The sequence below is a fragment of the Oreochromis niloticus genome, linkage group LG11 (genome assembly GCF_001858045.2).
Source record: "Oreochromis niloticus isolate F11D_XX linkage group LG11, O_niloticus_UMD_NMBU, whole genome shotgun sequence".
NCBI lineage: Eukaryota > Metazoa > Chordata > Actinopteri > Cichliformes > Cichlidae > Oreochromis > Oreochromis niloticus.
In genome coordinates, this window is record NC_031976.2 from 21,358,269 (window position 1) to 21,375,088 (window position 16,820).

The window sequence follows — 16,820 nt, forward strand, 5'->3', positions numbered from 1 at the left end:
GGACTGATACTGAAGCCAGGATCTCTGTATGTAAGTCAGTTTGATTCAGCACAACCTTATTTTAAAACGCTAACGAGAGCGCTCGTCCATTTTAGGATCAGTGTACTCGTGATAACATGAACAAGTGAGAAAGTAAAGTCGGACTTTTTTAAGTGATTAAAGTTTAACAATTGAAATGGTCATTAAATACCTGCATTGGTGAACTGAATTCATGCTCAAAAAGTCGCATAAAAACCTGTAAAAGTATGGGATGTCTAAGAAAGATGAGAGTGGACTTTTTTTTTTTTTTTTTTTTTACCAGATTCTTTAACACAATCTTGGAGAGTGAGAGGATGACTGAGAAATGGAGAAGAAGTGCATTGGTACTGATTTTCAAGAACAAAGGTGATGTGCAGAACTGTAGTAACCACAAAGGGTTAAAGCTGATGAAATGCACCATAAGGTTATGGGAAAGAGTTGCTGAGCTAGGTTAAGAGGAGAGGTGGGGATCAATGATCCCCTCATCAATGATGCCTTCATGCTGAGAAAGTGCACTACAGATATGATGTTTGCTTTGAGGGTGTTGGTGAAGGAGTAGAGAAGGAAGGAGTTTTACTGTGTCTTTGTAGATCTAGAGAAAGCACATAGGTTGTCAAGAGAGGAGAAGGAGGCAAGTCCTCACACAGGACAAGCACGAGGACAGCAAGACAATGATGAGGTGTGGAGAAGGTGACATATGGGTTCGGCGTGTGGGAGGAATTGCATCTAAAATAATCTCTGAGGTCCTTTCTTGTTTGTAGTTTGGATGGACAGGCTGAAAAATAAGGTAAGACAGAAATCTCTGTGGACTGATGTTTGCAGACAACACTGTGATTTATAGAGCATGGAGCAGGGGAAAGAGAGTCTAGAGTGGTGCAATGTGCTCTGGAGAAATATAGGAAGGAAAGCCAGTAGAAACAAGACAAAATAGATGTGTGTGGATGAGAGGGCAACAGAAGGAAAGGTGAAGCTGCAAGGAGCAGAGGTAGTCAAGGTGGTGACTTGGTGAATTGGAATACATGGGATCAATGATCCAAAGCCACAGACAGTGCACAAGAGAGGTGAAGAATAGCATGCAGAGAGGGTGGAGTGAGTGGAGATGAGTCTCTGGGGTGATTTGTGACAGAAGGACAGCAGCAAGAGTGAAAGGGAAGGTTTAGAAGATAGTAGTGAGACCGGCAACAGTCAGACTGATGGCAAAAACAAACATAAAGACAAACTAAAACATACAAAATCACATTTACTTAGTGCAATATATATTCCTATGCAATACACGTTTCAATGTGGAGTAAATATCTAAATGACTGTGCAATATTTTTCTCATACTACAGTGGAATTTGGGAACTACCGTCTCATAGCTGAAACTAATTTACATATTGTTTCTTTTCCATATCTTTTTTTTAAACAAACACAACAACAACAAACAAAAAACCTTAGTGTGCACTGTTTTATACACTATAAAGATATATCTTTATAGTGTATTTATTTGACTTTGACTCTAATCCGTAAGAGTTACCCAGACCTTAGTGTATGTCTCCAAATGGCAAATACACATTTTTATCTTTATCTCCTATGATGTATGGTACCACTGACAAAAAGACAGCTGGGGGTGGGAGAGTTGAAGATGCTCAGATTTTCACTGAAGAATGAACAAGATCAGAAATGAGTATATTAACAGGAAAGCTCAGGTTGAGCAGGTGGAGACAAAGTTAAACAAAGGCTGAGATGGTTTGAACATGTGCAGAGGAGGGATAGGGGATATACTGGACAAAGGATGCTGAGTATGGAGCTGCCAGGCAGGAGGAAAAGAGGGAGACCTCAAGATAGTGAAGGAGTACATGCAGAGGGTTGATGTGACAGAGGGGGATGCTAAGGATAGGCCGAGATGGAGACAGATGATCTGCAGAGGTGATCCCTAAAGAAGAACACAAAGTATATTGCATGAGCAAAGACATTTAGCTGATTTATTTCTCATCATGAATATTCGTCACGAGCCTTGTAACTTTTTTTTGTTTAATCTCCAGGCAACTAATCTGATGGTTAACTGAGATTACTGTACTGTTGCTGTTAATCTTACATAAATCCAGAGAACAGGGATATAGCTTTAAAGATCACTGTCTTTACCCTTTATAATCTATTAAACAGTCATAATAACTGTACCGTAATTATCAGAGGCCAAACGCCAAAGTCTGATAAACTCCATTTTCCTCATTTGTTGTCGCCTCGCCTCGTGCGGTCTGATTGGCTAAACCACCGCGTACGTCACTTCCTTTGTGTGCAGCATGATGGCGGTGCCCATGACAGGTCTGGCACATTGACATCGGCTCGGTTTGTGCAGTATTTACTCTCCGTGACCGGAGTCTGGAGAGCCTTTTCAGCAGATGACGTTTGTGGAAATCCTCCTCGCTGAACATTTAATGAAGTGAGTCGCAGGTGAGCAGCTTTCAGCGTCCGCGCGGCTCTGGGTTCGGTCCCGTTACTTATTACATGTCTGCAGGACGACACAGCTAGCTGTTAGCTAAGTGTTTATGCAAGGTTACAGGACACTGGTGTGTGTTTATACATCCTGGCGTTTGAATTGTTTCTCTCTGTCCACCCTGTTTCAGGTCATGGCTCTTCACAGATTGTCCTTAAGGCTACGGCCAACGGTGAGGATAGGCTTTAGAAGCTGCTTCTTCGTAACCTGGACAGTACTTTAATATTTCACGCCATAGTCCAAAATGTCAGGTCAAAAATGTTTTCACTGACAGCTGTTGTGGCAAAATGTTGCAGGTAACCCACGTAAGGTCCCTTCACAGCGGTGGATGCAGGCAGCAGCAGGAGGCTGTGGCTGTAGACTCGGAACCTGAACCTTTCTCAGTCTTCAGGACACGGGAGAGCGACCCGGTAAGCAAGACATGAGGCAAAGCTGGCTCTGAGGACACCCAGACAGCTTACGCTCTGAGGCTGAGCTGAGCTGGAGTGAAGCAGAAAATTTGAAAGCTAAAAATGGTTAAAGCAAGATTTCTTTTATTCCAGAACACAGTTTTAACTAGTGGTTTATGTTGTTATATATTATAATGAACCAGCCAGAAAAGGCCGCTGTTATCACAGTCAATTGTATCTGGATTCATACTTGGGATACGTGTTGTTGGGATAAGTGTTGAATCATTAGTCTATTAAACATGTACCTTTTTCCCAGCCCAGCATTATCTTAACAAAGAAAAGCAAAACACAAAACAGATAAACAAACCACCACTGCTATTCAACACACTGAAGGGAAAATTATTTAAACAAAAAATCTTTATTCTTTTATTTTTTTTAAGAATAAAAATCAGCCATAGCAAACAAAAGGTCAAAATTTACCAAAATGAAAGAAAACAAAAAGAAAACACATTATCTTCTATTTCAGGTCAAAAGCCACATGTTAGACTTTAGATTCATTAGTGTTTGTTCCTTTTTTATTTTTTTTTTTACTGTAAGTTGTTATTTTTCCGGATAGAGGAAATTGTGTTTGATCTAGCTGAATTTCTTTGAAGTAGTCTTCTCACAAGTCAGTCTAACCTCCTCCCAAAATAGAGTGAAACTCTTTCCTCTCGCTCATGTAGACACGACTCACTTTTACGTTCAGGTTATGCTGCATAAATGTAATGCCTAGAAAAGCCATGCACTCACAGAATTTGGTGTCTGCTCAAAAGATTTGTCAGTGAGCATCGTCAGTTTTAATTTTACTGTGTTTTATTCTCTCTTCTGCTGTCGTGAAGATTTTTGTTTGTGCTGCATGAACTACATGAGAACTCGTTAATGACCATTACAGCCAGATTGTTATTTATACGGTGAAAATGGTTACAGGATGGTGGATAAAATGTTGCTATATAGATGACGAGTATATATTTCGCTTTAGGGCAATCTGAGGGGTGCTGAGCAACTGACAAAGATCTGATTTAAAAACATTTTGTTGCAGCTTTTATAGAAATGCGACTGCATTGCTGATTCAGACTTGAAGCTGACATCGGAATTTGTTGTCACTTTAATCGAAACAAGTGCACGGCTGAAAAAAGCTTATGATTTTGACCTGTATTTCCTTCCAGGCATGTCATTCAGAGAAGCACCTCGGACAGTACTACACTCTGCCCTCTGCACATATCCGCACGCTGTTCCCTTCAGGCCTCCCTTGGCGCTATCAGCAACAGGTAAGTTCATCTTTGGATGTGAGATCTGCATAGAAAAGTTACAAACGTGACCTTGTTTGTAGATTACAGTGTAGCTTTTGTTATTCTTAAGCGGCACTGATAAATTCTTCTCCATGGTTTTAGGTGAAGACATTTAACGAAGCTTGCATCATGGTGAGGCAGCCAAGCCTTGAGGTCATCTCTTACCTGAAAAAAACAGACTACAGCAAACCTGCTCTGCGATATTTATTTTGTATCCTTCAGAAACACACCTGCGCTGCAGCTCACAGAAAAGTGAACGCACTTTATCTCTTGATCCCGATTAAAGCAGTCGTTGTCCTTATCAGGGTGTTCAGATGGGCAGAAGGGTACTGGGAAGACGATTTCTCTCTGTCACACGGTCCACTTCTGCTACACACAGGGATGGCTGGTGCTTCATATTCCTGATGGTGAGACAGACACATCGGCTAAATGTCTGATTAGTAAACAGGAAGAAAGTGTTTGGGATGCTCTGATTCAATGGCCTGTTTATGTGCCTTGTTGACTGGCATCAACCTGTCAGCAACTTTCAACCAGCCTGCTTGCAAATCCAATGATAAATGTATTAGTCATGCAGAAAGAGTTTGGTGCCGGTTTAAAAGTCTTTAAAACTATTTATTTATTTTTAATGATGAATATATTATTTCACAATCGCTGCATCTCCTGCGTGAGAAGTTAACAATCAGTATCTTCTTTGCTCGTGCAGCTCATCAATGGGTGAAGAACTGTAAGGAGCTGCTGCCTTCATCCTATAATGCGTCGCGCTTTGATCAGCCATTACAAGCCACAACATGGTTACGCAACTTCAGGCTCACCAACGAACGCTTCCTTTCCAAGGTAACAATATGGACACAGTATACGCAGTATTTAGAGTACTTTGAGTGTTCAAAGTGAGATAAAGGCTTATAAACAAGCTTTACAAGTACTCGCTTTGATGTAGTTTAGGACCAACTTAAGTTATTAAATGACACCATTTAAATCTACCCGTCTTTACCCCTGGAAAATGGTGTGTTTGACATGGAGACACAGGTTCCTGTATCATGTAAATTTCAGCAATGGTCTTAATCCAAACTTGTGTAACATTTTGAAGAAAAATGTTCCATCTATAGCACACCTGGTTGAGCAGACGACCCGTGTGCCATTAACTATGATCATTATTGATCCAGTAGTTTGGATCCCAGTCCACCTCATTCACTTCCAGCCACTCGCCCTCTTTCTGTCCCTACTTTAATGGCTAATCTATACTGTCCTTTCTACTAAATGCACCCCCCTAGAAAAAAAAAGTCTATAAATAGTAAATATGTGTACCCATATGTAACCACCAAACTTGAAAATTACTATAACTGGCTTAAATGTTCCTTCGTTAGATTCAGTCTTCAAGTCTTCTCCTTATGCACGTCCAGACCACTTGCATTTTTACGACGCTCCCTGAAAGTTCTGTTCTGACTACTTGTAATTATGAATGTGTGATTTCAGCATGCATCTGTAAGCCAGGAAGTTTTTGACTACACTAACACAATCTTGGCTCCTCACCTACCCTACACACCAGATCTGGTTCTCCTCTGACTTTCAATTCTTTCTCAAAATAAAATACAAAGGTTGCCATTTGAACACACTGGAGGAGATTCAGTATATATTGCAAGTGCACATATGCAAGTGGGCATAAAAGCTGTTCAAGGTAGCAAATCTAAAACTATCAGAAACATTGCAAGGGTTGGAAAGGTGCATAAGGAGATGACCTTGAAGGGGAAATTTGTAGATAAGGTTTTAAACTAGGTTGGAGATATTGACCACCTGCTGTTTTTTGTCTTTGTGGGTAAAAGTCTGGTGAGGAATTCAAATAGAAATGATGAGAGTGTAATGTTTCTGTTTCTTTGCCAGATAAAGACAAAGCATCGCTACATGTGGACAAAGAGAGAGTTCACCGAGGAGGGAAGTCTGTTAGGAGAGCTGGTGGATCAGGTGAGTCCTCCCTCTATACAAATAAGTGGGAGTTCTGTTGTTTAGAGGATTTGTGTTTACCCTCCAAAACATTTTCATCATCCTGTTACTGATTCTTTTGTCCTGCCTGACTGATTCCCAACACAGGGGTCATTAAAGTTTCATCTTTCACCTTGCCTGTGCTTGGTGGAGATCAATAGCGAATGAACTGAGCACTGATGGATCAGAACAATACTTTTGCACCATGCATGCTGACAAATGCTGCAGGAATTTATATGCAGCTTGTCAATTTCCCACTTGTATCAGTTGTCTTATTATTCCCATTTCTTTAAAAGATGGCGCTGCAGTATATATATTTTTTTTAATGTAGGGGTAAGCTTGTCATATATGTGGATAAAGCTTATATTAAGCAATTATCCTACAACAGCGAGTAGACAGATAGGTATCCAGGATTTTTCTTCCTTTCTTCTTTTGGCTTCTATATCAAACAGCTGGATGTTTACAGGCTTCCCCCTTCCACCCACACGCTACAATAACTCAGATTTTCTTCTGCTGCAGAGTTACTGTTATTTATATTCTTGATTTTGCTTCCATAACAAATGGCATTTCGTCGCTCTAGGGTATATCTCGTGTGAAGAGCAGCAGTGATGTTGTGGGGGCGGTGATGAAGGAGCTGAGGCTGCAAAGCGGGCAACCGGGTTCAGACTTCCGCTTGGCCGTGGCAGTGGATGGTGTCAATGGCCTGTGGGGAAGATCCACCATCAAGAAGGAGGATAAGAGTGCTGTGAGAAGACACATTTAGAGTCCTGTTATTCCTCAAAAATGTTTTCAGGCTTCTTCTACGTTTGCAGATGGAAATTCTCATGCGTCTCACTTTCTCACTGTTATCAGGTCGATCCAGAGGAGCTCACTTTGATTTATAACCTGAGGAAGCTCATGAGGAACGACTGGGTGAGAAGAGCACAAGGTGTTTACGAGAATATTATGTTGAAGAGATTTTCCATTAACGCTCTCTCTCTTGTTTTAGACTGGAGGCGCCATTATCGCCACTCTGTCCCAGACGGGATCGCTCTACACCCCCAAATCTGCCTACTTGCCTCAAGAGCTGCTCGGAGAGGTTAGAGGTCATTTGATTGTGCTTTATTATCTGTAGCACTCGCCCTCAAGCAGTGACAGCCGATTCGTCTTTGCTTGTCATTTTCAGTTTTGGCTCTTAGTCAGGAAATTGCAGACTTAGCAACATTTTATTGTCTGTGAGCATCAAATCATGGTGCATAACCAGCAATATTGTCAGAAAACAGATTTCTTGTGACATTTGTCAACAAAGGATGAATCTTATTCTTTGTTTAGTGCATACACGCCCTCTTTCTTTAGTAAGCTGGCTCTTCTATGCAGCAGCATGAATGTGAATGCTTCTGTTAGTGTCCCCATTCTGCTCGCTGGGTTCAGTTTTGCAGTTATACAGCGTGACTGTGCCAATGCAGTCCATTCTGTTTATCACAGCCATATTTGTCTGATGTATGCGTGTCCCAAGATTCATTTGCAGATGGACCGATAAATCCATCTTTGTCGCCCACCTCTTACTCTGGACAACGATTAAACAATAAAACTCAAAGCAGGCTCATAAAACATTCTGATCCCCCCCAACATTAAAAAGTGTTGGTGATGTAAGTTCACACTGTGTGGGCTTGACCTGAACTTTTTCTTTTCTTTTAAATGCATTAATTCATATTTAGAAATATGCATTATTGATTTTCCCCCCCTTTAGTGCATCTATCTTATGTAAACACTGATATTTGTTAGAGCCTGCAGTGCATGTTTTGCATTTTTATGATGATTCATATGTTCTGTATTTTTCTATTGTAAGTTATTGTCAGTATGTAAATGATCATCAGCTTTAAAGGCTTTAAACATGGCTGAAAACGTGAGATTTGACGTCTTGTGTTCTGATTTCTTGTTTGTGTTTTCATCATCAGAGGGGGTTTGACAGCATGGATCCATTCATTCCAGTTTCTGTGCCCAACTACAGCGAGAAGGAGTTTGAGAGCTGTTACCTCTACTATATGGACCGCCACTGGCTGCAGCACCCACAGAGTGAGCGATGATGGTGATGGCGACACTAATAACATGTAATTTAGGCTGCGTTTCTAATATTTTAATTGTTTTCCTCTAATCAGGTCGAACTGAGGAAGGGAAGAAAGAACTCGTCTTCTTGAGCAACAGGAATCCATCAATGTTGGACAGAATTTGTGGCTTCTTATGAGGATGCACACACACTATCAGTCTACTAGAAATACAAAAACATACAATGTCCATATCTGTAATATGTATACCGTTGTAAACTATGATGCATGCGTGCTACTTTGATAAATAAATGTTAAAAAAAAAATATTGCTTTTGGTTTTGTCAGCACTTTGATCGTATGCGGGCCGGACCGGTGAATCCTCAGTTTCTGTCAGTGTAAATAGTTTAACTACACATTTAATCAATGAGATATCTTAATATAGGATGAAGTAATGTGTAAAATTACAGAAATCTAAGTTTAATTACTTTGGTATATTGTGAGTGGCCATGGGGGAGGTATTTATTGTTAGGAAAAGCTTTAAAATTGGATGCAGTTAAAAGTCCAGTCTTTGTCAGGGTGATTCTGACCCCCAGGCCTTTTGTTTCACACCCCGGAGTTCAGGTTTCAGGTATAGTCAGAAACACACCTTTCAAAAACCAGGACCAAAGTCCAGATGGATCTGCTATACCGAGCAGGATTACTGGGGTCACACAGGCATAGGTTGCTGACCACCATATGCTTGGAAAAAAATGTGTATTCCACTATGCCAACCAGCTAGCAAATAAAAAATGGTAATTTCAGTCATTAAGTGTCTACACCTATATATCTTTGGGATTTCTTAAGGAGGTAAATTCTACAACAGAATATAGCAGCCTCTCTGAACATTTGATAAATGGCAGTAGTCAGGACTTTATGACTAGTTGATAAATAATTCACTGGGGTTGAATTTTACAAATTTTAATTTATAGTATTAAAAACTAACCAAACACCACTGGCTTCCTTTTATGGTCCAAAGTTGTTTGTTGATTTATTATGATCTACTACGAATGTCGGTGAATAAAAGCAAGCTGGTTCAAAATGCAGTACTAGTAATATTTACTATACAACTTTCATACAATTCACCAGCTGGGAGACCACGTGTCCCACTTCATGTTGGCCTGCACTGCATTTTTATCCTTCGTGTCCTTGTCCCACATATTACGACAATGTCCCACATTTTGATTGGCTCAGGTTTCCAAAAGTGAAGTCATGTCTCACAACACACGTGTGACACAAAAAGAATCACGCAGAGCTAGAAATGCATCCTCCCCGAAACCCAGATGTGATAACCAAATGGAAAAGCCACTGAAAAGCTAGCGTAACACAAAAAGACATAAATGCAGAATAAAGAAATGGAGGAAGAACGTGACGTTTATGCGTAAAGCCTGTTTGATTAGTGAAGAAATCGAGAAAAGTCTTTTAAATAAAAAAGCTTTTATTCCTTACAAGATCAGTGTTAGTAACAGCAGTAATCTGTTGTTATTATTATTATTATTAATTTTTTATAAAATTGGCTTTTTCAAAGCTTTCAGGTTCATAATTAGTCAAATATAGCGCATTGAGGTAGCTTGCTGTTTATTGGGGCTATATAAATTAAACTCAGCTGAACTGAAAACCTTTCTGATGTTATTAATATATTTACAAAATATTTAAAAATATTTATTTTTGTAATTTTCCGTATAGTGCTCTATTGCCCAATCGTGCAGTTCTTCCTTTGCACTTCTTGCTCTCTATGTTGCAATAAAGTTGATCTAAAAAAAAGTGGGAAAAAATGAAGGTACAGCACCACCTGGCTGCCGTTGCGGAATATTGCATAATTGTTCACGTGATCATATGTAACGTCACATGACTGGCTAATAGTGAGGAAGTGCGTAGGGAAAGTTGTTTGGCATGACATTTGATCAAATTGGAGAAACATTGTGTGGAGGACTGACATTTTTAGTAACTCTATAGGACATGAGGTAAACTACAGGAGCATCTAAGGTGAGCACATCTTCTTTAAGTTTACAAAGTGCGCCGTATGACAAGAAAATTAGTAAAAAGCACGCACCTCTGTCTGATACGTGTGTTTTTCTAAATAAAAACTCGCACTTCTATGTTTAAAACTACTCTGTTTGTAGATAAAATGGTCCTTTCATCTCTGTCATCTGTCCTTTGGGCGCTTGTTTTCGTGGCAGCACAAGTGATCCTCTCTGCAGGTAATCAGGAAAACACACAGGCACACACACAGCTTGTGTGTCCTTTATTACTGCAGAAGAATAATTGTTAACTAGATTTATTCTTCTCCCAGGTTACAATAAATGTGTCGCCAGAAACTTTGGCCATGACTCTGTGGTGTGTGAATGTAATTCGACATATTGTGACAGCATTGGACCTGTCAGCCTCCCTCCACTGGGCCAGTTCTCGTCCTACCTGAGCAGCATTGCGGGCAGCAGACTGGAGGCCAGTCAGGGTGAAGTTCGGGCTAACAGCAGCGGAGGAAGTGGGTAGAGGAGCGGCATTTTAAGATACCATCAGTGGTGCTGGAGCAGGTGCAGAGCATTTCTGTCTGCTTTTGTGTTTCTTTCAGGGCTCAGGTTGACTATAGTTCCCTACCAGAAGTACCAGAAGATCAGGGGGTTTGGAGGGGCGATGACAGATGCAGCAGCCATCAACATACTCTTTCTTTCTGCTGGTGCACAGGACCAGCTGCTGCGACAGTACTTCTCCAGTGAAGGTACACTGCCACAGTATCGGGGAGACAGTAAAAGAATACTAATAGGTATAAGAAGGGTAACAGAAATGAGGAGATGTCAGACAGTTTGGGGTATTAAAAGACACCCTTTTAACTTACATCAGCAGCATGATGATCATTAAAACATGTCATACAGTACAATACTATTTTATTTGTATAGCACATTTAAAACCAGGGGTACACCAAAGTGCTTCTAAAAATCCATGTCATAGCCTAGTATCAGCACCTGTTATTATTGACTGAGTGATTTAGAAAAATAATAATAAAAATGATTCCCCAATGATATAAACAGATGTAACAAATATACACAGAATAACTAGAAAAGGGTTTTGAAGGATGCTTAGCACAGCAAACCCACTCACCTGCTGTTTAGACCTGGTGTGTATGAGGGGCAGCCAATCAGAAGAAAGTGTCTTTAAAGAATGGGGACAAGGGAGCTAAAAAAAAGCTTGTTTCACAGTGGATGAAACTGCACACAGGCCCAGTAAAATGTAAGTGTGGTGAACTGTAACGCAAAGCTGTTCTAGTAGAGTGAAAGTATAAAAATATGGAGCTGGAAATTAGTATTAGAACCCCTTTAAAGTAGAGTCTCATCTAATAGTTACAGTTTGGTTAGAAATGTAAAACCTGATGACGTGAACAACAAAAAATGGTGCACATCCTGCCGAGCCCTGATCATTGACATCACTGGCCTGAGGCAAGTATTATTGACACTTTTAGATGTCTTAGAGCAGCCAAAAAGGAAGAAAAAAAGCAGATCAAAACCAACAGTCATTCAACACAATTACCTTCATTCAGGAAGGAAAAAACTATTTTAACCAGAAATGGCCTTAGTTCAATTATTTTCCAGTTCCCAGATGTCCTGCTTCCCTCTTAAGCTGAGGCCAGATGTGTTTATCTGGTTAACAGAAAGGAGGAAATCATTTTAGTGAAGCTGACTGCACTGTGGGAAAGCGGTCGACCAGTAAACACCAACAGCTGCCTGGCAAATGTACGGACAAAAAGGGTGGTACGTGGGTTTTTGGGGTTTTTTTTCTCCATTGGAAGTGGGCTGTCTGGGATTCCCCTCTCTGTGTGGAGGCTGCTCACTAGGACGGGAGCACAATGCTGGCGTAGGTCGGCATAAAATACTGAAAGAGCCTTCTCCTGGTGAGGAGGTGGAAAGACTGTGAAAGTTGAGCACACCTGCAGAGTTCTTTTCTTGCCCAAAAACTACAACTACAGCCATGACTCAGCTACTATGAAAGGCATCCTGCCAGAACAGCTTCCTTGGACGTTGTTATTGATACCTCAGATTTCTGGAAATCTATTGGATGGCTTGTTCACCAGTCTTCTAAAACATATATTTTTTAAAGTTTTTACACCGTATAATAAATTGCTATAATTGTTGAGTAATAATACTGATTTATCCCCCAGCCTTGGTTGTACGGATGTGTTTTGTGGCAGGTATCGGCTACAGTGTAGTGCGTGTCCCCATGGCCAGCTGTGACTTCTCCACACGTCTGTACACCTATGCTGACACACCTGGAGACTATGATCTGCACAATTTCACTCTGGCCCCAGAAGACATCAACATGAAGGTGTCTGTCTTTTGTCTTGCACGCTGACACGGCCATTGTCGCCCATTTCTCATCTTACCTCCTTTGTGTTCCAGATCCCTCTCTTGCAGCGTGCGCAGGCCTTGTCTCCTCGCCCTCTGTCTCTGCTGGCCAGTGCCTGGAGTGCCCCCGCCTGGTTGAAAACGAACGGTGCACTCACAGGAAAGGGCTCTCTGAAGGGCCAGCCAGGGGGCAAGGAGCATAAAACCTGGGCTCAGTACTATGTCAGGTGACTTCTGTGGCTTTAAATCAGATTGATATCAGATATTGGAGGAGCGTGATTCAAGAGAAATTTATTCTGATGGGTGCTTTAATCATTTCCTGTCAGGTTCCTGGAGGAATACGCTAAATATAACTTGACCTTCTGGGCACTGACGACAGGAAATGAGCCCTCTGCAGGAATGATGACAAACTACAGGTCTACTCAGATGCATTAAAAGTTTTTTTCATGTAAAAAATGTTAAGCATTGAGCTGGATTCTAAATTTTGCAGCAGACTGACAAGTATCTTTGTCTCACTGCAGTTTTCAAGCCCTGGGCTTCACTCCCGAGGAGCAGAGGGACTGGGTGTCTCTGGACCTGGGCCCTGCCCTGCATGCTTCGTCATACCCACACACACACGTCCTCATACTGGATGACAGCCGCATTCTGCTGCCCCACTGGGCCAAAGTGGTGAGTCAGTAAACAGAAGGGTAGCAGGAAAGGTCGTGGCAAACTTTATTTTACCTGAGGCGAATAAGAAATTAAAAATGAATCAGTTTTAGGAGAATAAATGAATCCAAAACATCTTAGCAAGATAACTTGAAAGCCTAATGTAGTGAAATACAAGAAGGGGAAGAGGGAATAAAGGACTTTTTTGACTTCAAGTCTCACACAACTGGTGTCCAAACTGTTCAGCAAAGGGAAAAATGTCAATCTGATAAGCTGTTGATAGAAATCAACCCAAAGAAAGACGCTTTCTTTTGCCATTTCACGACAGTTAAGAACCAGATAAAACCAGGCTAAAAGCAGATTAATGCAAATGTTCTGCTGTGGTTCAACAAATAAAGTCAAAGCCACTAACACTGTAAGGCATCTTTCACAATTATGTTGAGTAAAGTGCATTATTTTTCATTTTTAAGGTCTTCTTAAGCACTGTTTCAACCATAATTCCCATTAACATGACTTGTGGAGGGATATTAAAGTATATATGGATGAATTAGCCACTTACAAACTCCAAAAACTGAATTACACCAAAAAATAGGGAAGTTGTTGGATCTGTTAAGTAGACGGCAAAAGAAAAATGCAAAGAACAAGTAAAACTGTGGCCCCGTAGTCTAATTTAACCAAATTATTTATTAAAATCAGTGTTTACCCATTATGCTATAATTAGCTTCCAGTTAGCCTATTGAAGCTAGGGGAAGTACTTTAAGAAAAAAAAAACTGTGGTGTCACTCGATGAAAGTCCAGAGGAAAGTTTATAGCGGTAAAATGAGTCGTGACTGGAATTGGAATCACATAAACGGACATTTACTTTACTCAGTGTCTACAGCGGCTGTGAGGAAACATATATTTAAAGACTTTACTGAAACCTTTTGGGAGGAAATAAATCCAGTATTTTGTGTATACTTTTCTAGGACTGATCTGGAAAATTGTGGCGCTATTACTCTAACCACGTGGAAAGTTTTATCCTTATCTCTGCCAAGGAGGTTTGCATGTGTGTGTCATCTTTCTATCTGTAAACACAATAGCTTGAAAAGTTATGAATGAATTCTGATAAAATTTAATGATTTATTGATAAAATCGACAAAAAGTCTTAATACTTAGAAACTATGTTTCTTACAAGTATGGTGTATTGTCAACATTCAGAAAGTACCATATAAGGATTTAAAATGTCACGTCACGTTTGACCTCTGACCTGACAACATACGCTTATAGGGATATGTGGGGATTCTAAAAATGTTAATATATTATGACATTGTTATTTACATTACAGTAAAAGCTTATGGCTTTTAAATAAATACCAATTTGAGTACATGTACAATGTTTTATGAATAAGTCATTTTTTTTTAAAAAACAAAGCAAAACTTTTTTCACTTGATATTTTTTAGTGTACATTTAAACAAATGTACTGAACAATAAACAATCAAAATTATGTGAAGTATTTTTAAAATGAGCTATTGGTTTTAACTGCACTACAAACTTCTTACATTTCAAAATAACAAAGAAAACAAAATGAATATGTACAAATGCAAAAGGATCCCCTTAATAGTAAATACTGTCCAGTGACTGAGCTGCCCTAGCAGAGGTTTGCGCTCTCGGAGTGCTTCTTGTTTTGATTGTTATTAGTTTTTCCCTCTTGTCCCTCCAGGTCTTAAGTGATGTTCATGCAGGAAGGTACATTCATGGTGTGGCAGTCCACTGGTACTTAGACAGCGTTGTGCCACCTGGCATCAGCTTGGGAACCACCCATGACCTCTACCCGGAGTATTACCTGTTTGGCACAGAGGCCTGCGCTGGTTGGAACCCGCTACACAAAGGAGTGATGCTGGGAAGCTGGGACAGAGCTGAACAGTATGCACATGACATTATAGAGGTAAGATCATATTATCTGATGCGTGGAGGTTTGTGCTTGTTCAGTCAGATCCACTGCAAAAAGAGAATTTGACAAGCTGTGAGCTGTTCCAGAAAGGTGAGTCACCTCCCTTCGTGATGCAGTGCAGGTTGTGCACACACTCGAGAGACTGCAGGCCTGCAGGCCATCAAAGCAAGCTGGAACTGGTGTTTAGTTTCTTCTTTCTTCACTCTCTTTCAAGGGAAATTGGACTCCTTCCATGTCTCTCTCTTTTGCATGGGTGAATTCAGGCTGCAGACGCTCTGAGAGTCCAGAGGAATTTGTTTATGTAGATGTGCAATCCCTGCGATAGTTAAACAAAACGCTAGTTCAGCAGGCTGACTAAATTACACATCTTACTACAAAACACAGAGGAGGTAGCAGATAGTAAACTGTGGGTGTTTTTCTCCACGGCAGGACTTGAATCATTATGTGGTCGGCTGGACTGATTGGAACCTGGCGCTGGACCCAAACGGTGGACCAAACTGGGTTAAAAACTTTGTGGACAGCCCTGTTATAGTCGATGCAACACGTGATGTCTTCTATAAGCAGCCGTCTTTCTACAGCATGGCCCACTTCAGGTAGTCAGGATCTCTGCTCACACTGAATGCTACATTTCCCCCGTTCCATTACTTCAGCAAGATCCTCTTACATGATCTTTCTACACAGCAAGTTTCTGTGGGAGGGGTCTCAGAGAGTGGGGGTGTCTGCCAGTGGAGAGACACACCTGGAATTTTCTGCCTTCATCCGACCTGATGGCTCACTAGTGCTCATCATACTCAACAGGTAAAGCATATTTAATGTTGTAGGAAATGTGACATGATGGGTAAACACTGAGCTGTTTCTATGCTTTGTTTTTCTTTTTTAGATCATCATCAGACATCCTGTTTGAAGTCTGGGACCCTGCTGTGGGTTACATCCCCTCCACTGCTCCAGCTCATTCTCTGCTCACACTCGCTTGGAAAAGGCAGTGATCATTAAAGCAGTTTCTCAGACTGCGTATTTGTTTCAGCTGAACCACATTAAAAGCATTTCTCTGCGAATTTGCACACAAGATGATCATAAAACCTCCTGATTTTAGGGCCTTATTTTTTGTTTAGCTGCTACCTCTGGACCAAAGCAAGCAAGAGGAACCTCTGACATAAATGTAGGGCGATTGCATCACTAAATCATTCCTTTTGGCAGTGTGGATACAAACAGGAAAAAAGCCCTTGTAAGCGCCTAGTTCTTGAGAATGATTTCCCAGTGTGGCTTTGGGAGTCTCCAGAACTGTTTAGTCCAAAAATCCCTCTAATACAAAAGCTGTTTTAAGTATGTTTTCAATTTCATTATCACACAGACATCTTATTTTGTTTTGCTGTGATTTTTTTTTTAAACATAACTTGAATAATTCCAGTATTAATTTAAAATAACCACAAGAAACCAGACATTCAACACATTATTTCCCCTTTCAAATGTCTTGGGGAGGGGAAAATGATGCCTGTGCTACATAATCACTGGTGCCTTGATTTCCTTTTAATAACATATTTGATATGGCTCTGATCAAATCATGTAATGCACTGAATCTGTAAATAATTTAAGTTGTTGCTATTTAATCATATTTGCTAAATAAAGCAAATTGTTTGAAATTTGAAGAGTATCTT

General features: G+C 40.5%; 2 protein-coding genes across 3 annotated transcripts; both read left to right on the forward strand.

The window, feature by feature from the left end:
* Positions 1 to 2,287: 2,287 nt before the first annotated feature.
* Positions 2,288 to 8,527, forward strand: dap3 (death associated protein 3). Of its 2 annotated transcripts, none has more exons than XM_003450896.5 (13): positions 2,288 to 2,440; positions 2,625 to 2,666; positions 2,791 to 2,904; positions 4,089 to 4,190; positions 4,314 to 4,422; positions 4,526 to 4,618; positions 4,915 to 5,045; positions 6,090 to 6,170; positions 6,769 to 6,933; positions 7,041 to 7,100; positions 7,177 to 7,266; positions 8,126 to 8,243; positions 8,327 to 8,527. In XM_003450896.5, the coding sequence occupies exons 2-13, from the start codon at positions 2,628 to 2,630 to the stop codon at positions 8,410 to 8,412; spliced, it is 1,188 nt and encodes a 395-aa protein (XP_003450944.1). In that variant the 5' UTR covers positions 2,288 to 2,440; positions 2,625 to 2,627; the 3' UTR covers positions 8,413 to 8,527. The 2 variants fall into 2 exon arrangements, with proteins under 2 accessions (XP_003450944.1, XP_005472698.1); XM_005472641.4 differs by having other exon boundaries at positions 2,292 to 2,451.
* Positions 8,528 to 10,080: 1,553 nt separating this feature from the next.
* gba1 (glucosylceramidase beta 1) lies at positions 10,081 to 16,651 on the forward strand. Its single transcript, XM_003450897.4, has 12 exons — positions 10,081 to 10,236; positions 10,374 to 10,451; positions 10,544 to 10,735; positions 10,823 to 10,969; positions 12,434 to 12,567; positions 12,642 to 12,814; positions 12,914 to 13,003; positions 13,109 to 13,256; positions 14,935 to 15,159; positions 15,595 to 15,758; positions 15,847 to 15,963; positions 16,046 to 16,651. Exons 2-12 carry the CDS (start codon positions 10,379 to 10,381, stop codon positions 16,149 to 16,151), a joined length of 1,569 nt encoding a protein of 522 aa, XP_003450945.1. The 5' UTR covers positions 10,081 to 10,236; positions 10,374 to 10,378; the 3' UTR covers positions 16,152 to 16,651.
* Positions 16,652 to 16,820: the final 169 nt, after the last annotated feature.

What these genes read in the sequence shown, in the direction of transcription:
- dap3 (XM_003450896.5), top strand. Translation starts at nt 2,628, where the DNA reads ATGGCTCTTCACAGATTGTCCTTAAGGCTACGGCCAACG. An exon ending in TGCTCTGCGATATTTATTTT is followed by an intron (nt 4,423 to 4,525) that starts GTATCCTTCAGA and finishes CAGGGTGTTCAG; the next exon opens with ATGGGCAGAAGGGTACTGGG. An exon ending in TAGGAGAGCTGGTGGATCAG is followed by an intron (nt 6,171 to 6,768) that starts GTGAGTCCTCCC and finishes TCGTCGCTCTAG; the next exon opens with GGTATATCTCGTGTGAAGAG.
- gba1 (XM_003450897.4), top strand. Translation starts at nt 10,379, where the DNA reads ATGGTCCTTTCATCTCTGTCATCTGTCCTTTGGGCGCTTGTTTTCGTG. An exon ending in TGGGCTCAGTACTATGTCAG is followed by an intron (nt 12,815 to 12,913) that starts GTGACTTCTGTG and finishes ATTTCCTGTCAG; the next exon opens with GTTCCTGGAGGAATACGCTA. An exon ending in GGAATGATGACAAACTACAG is followed by an intron (nt 13,004 to 13,108) that starts GTCTACTCAGAT and finishes GTCTCACTGCAG; the next exon opens with TTTTCAAGCCCTGGGCTTCA.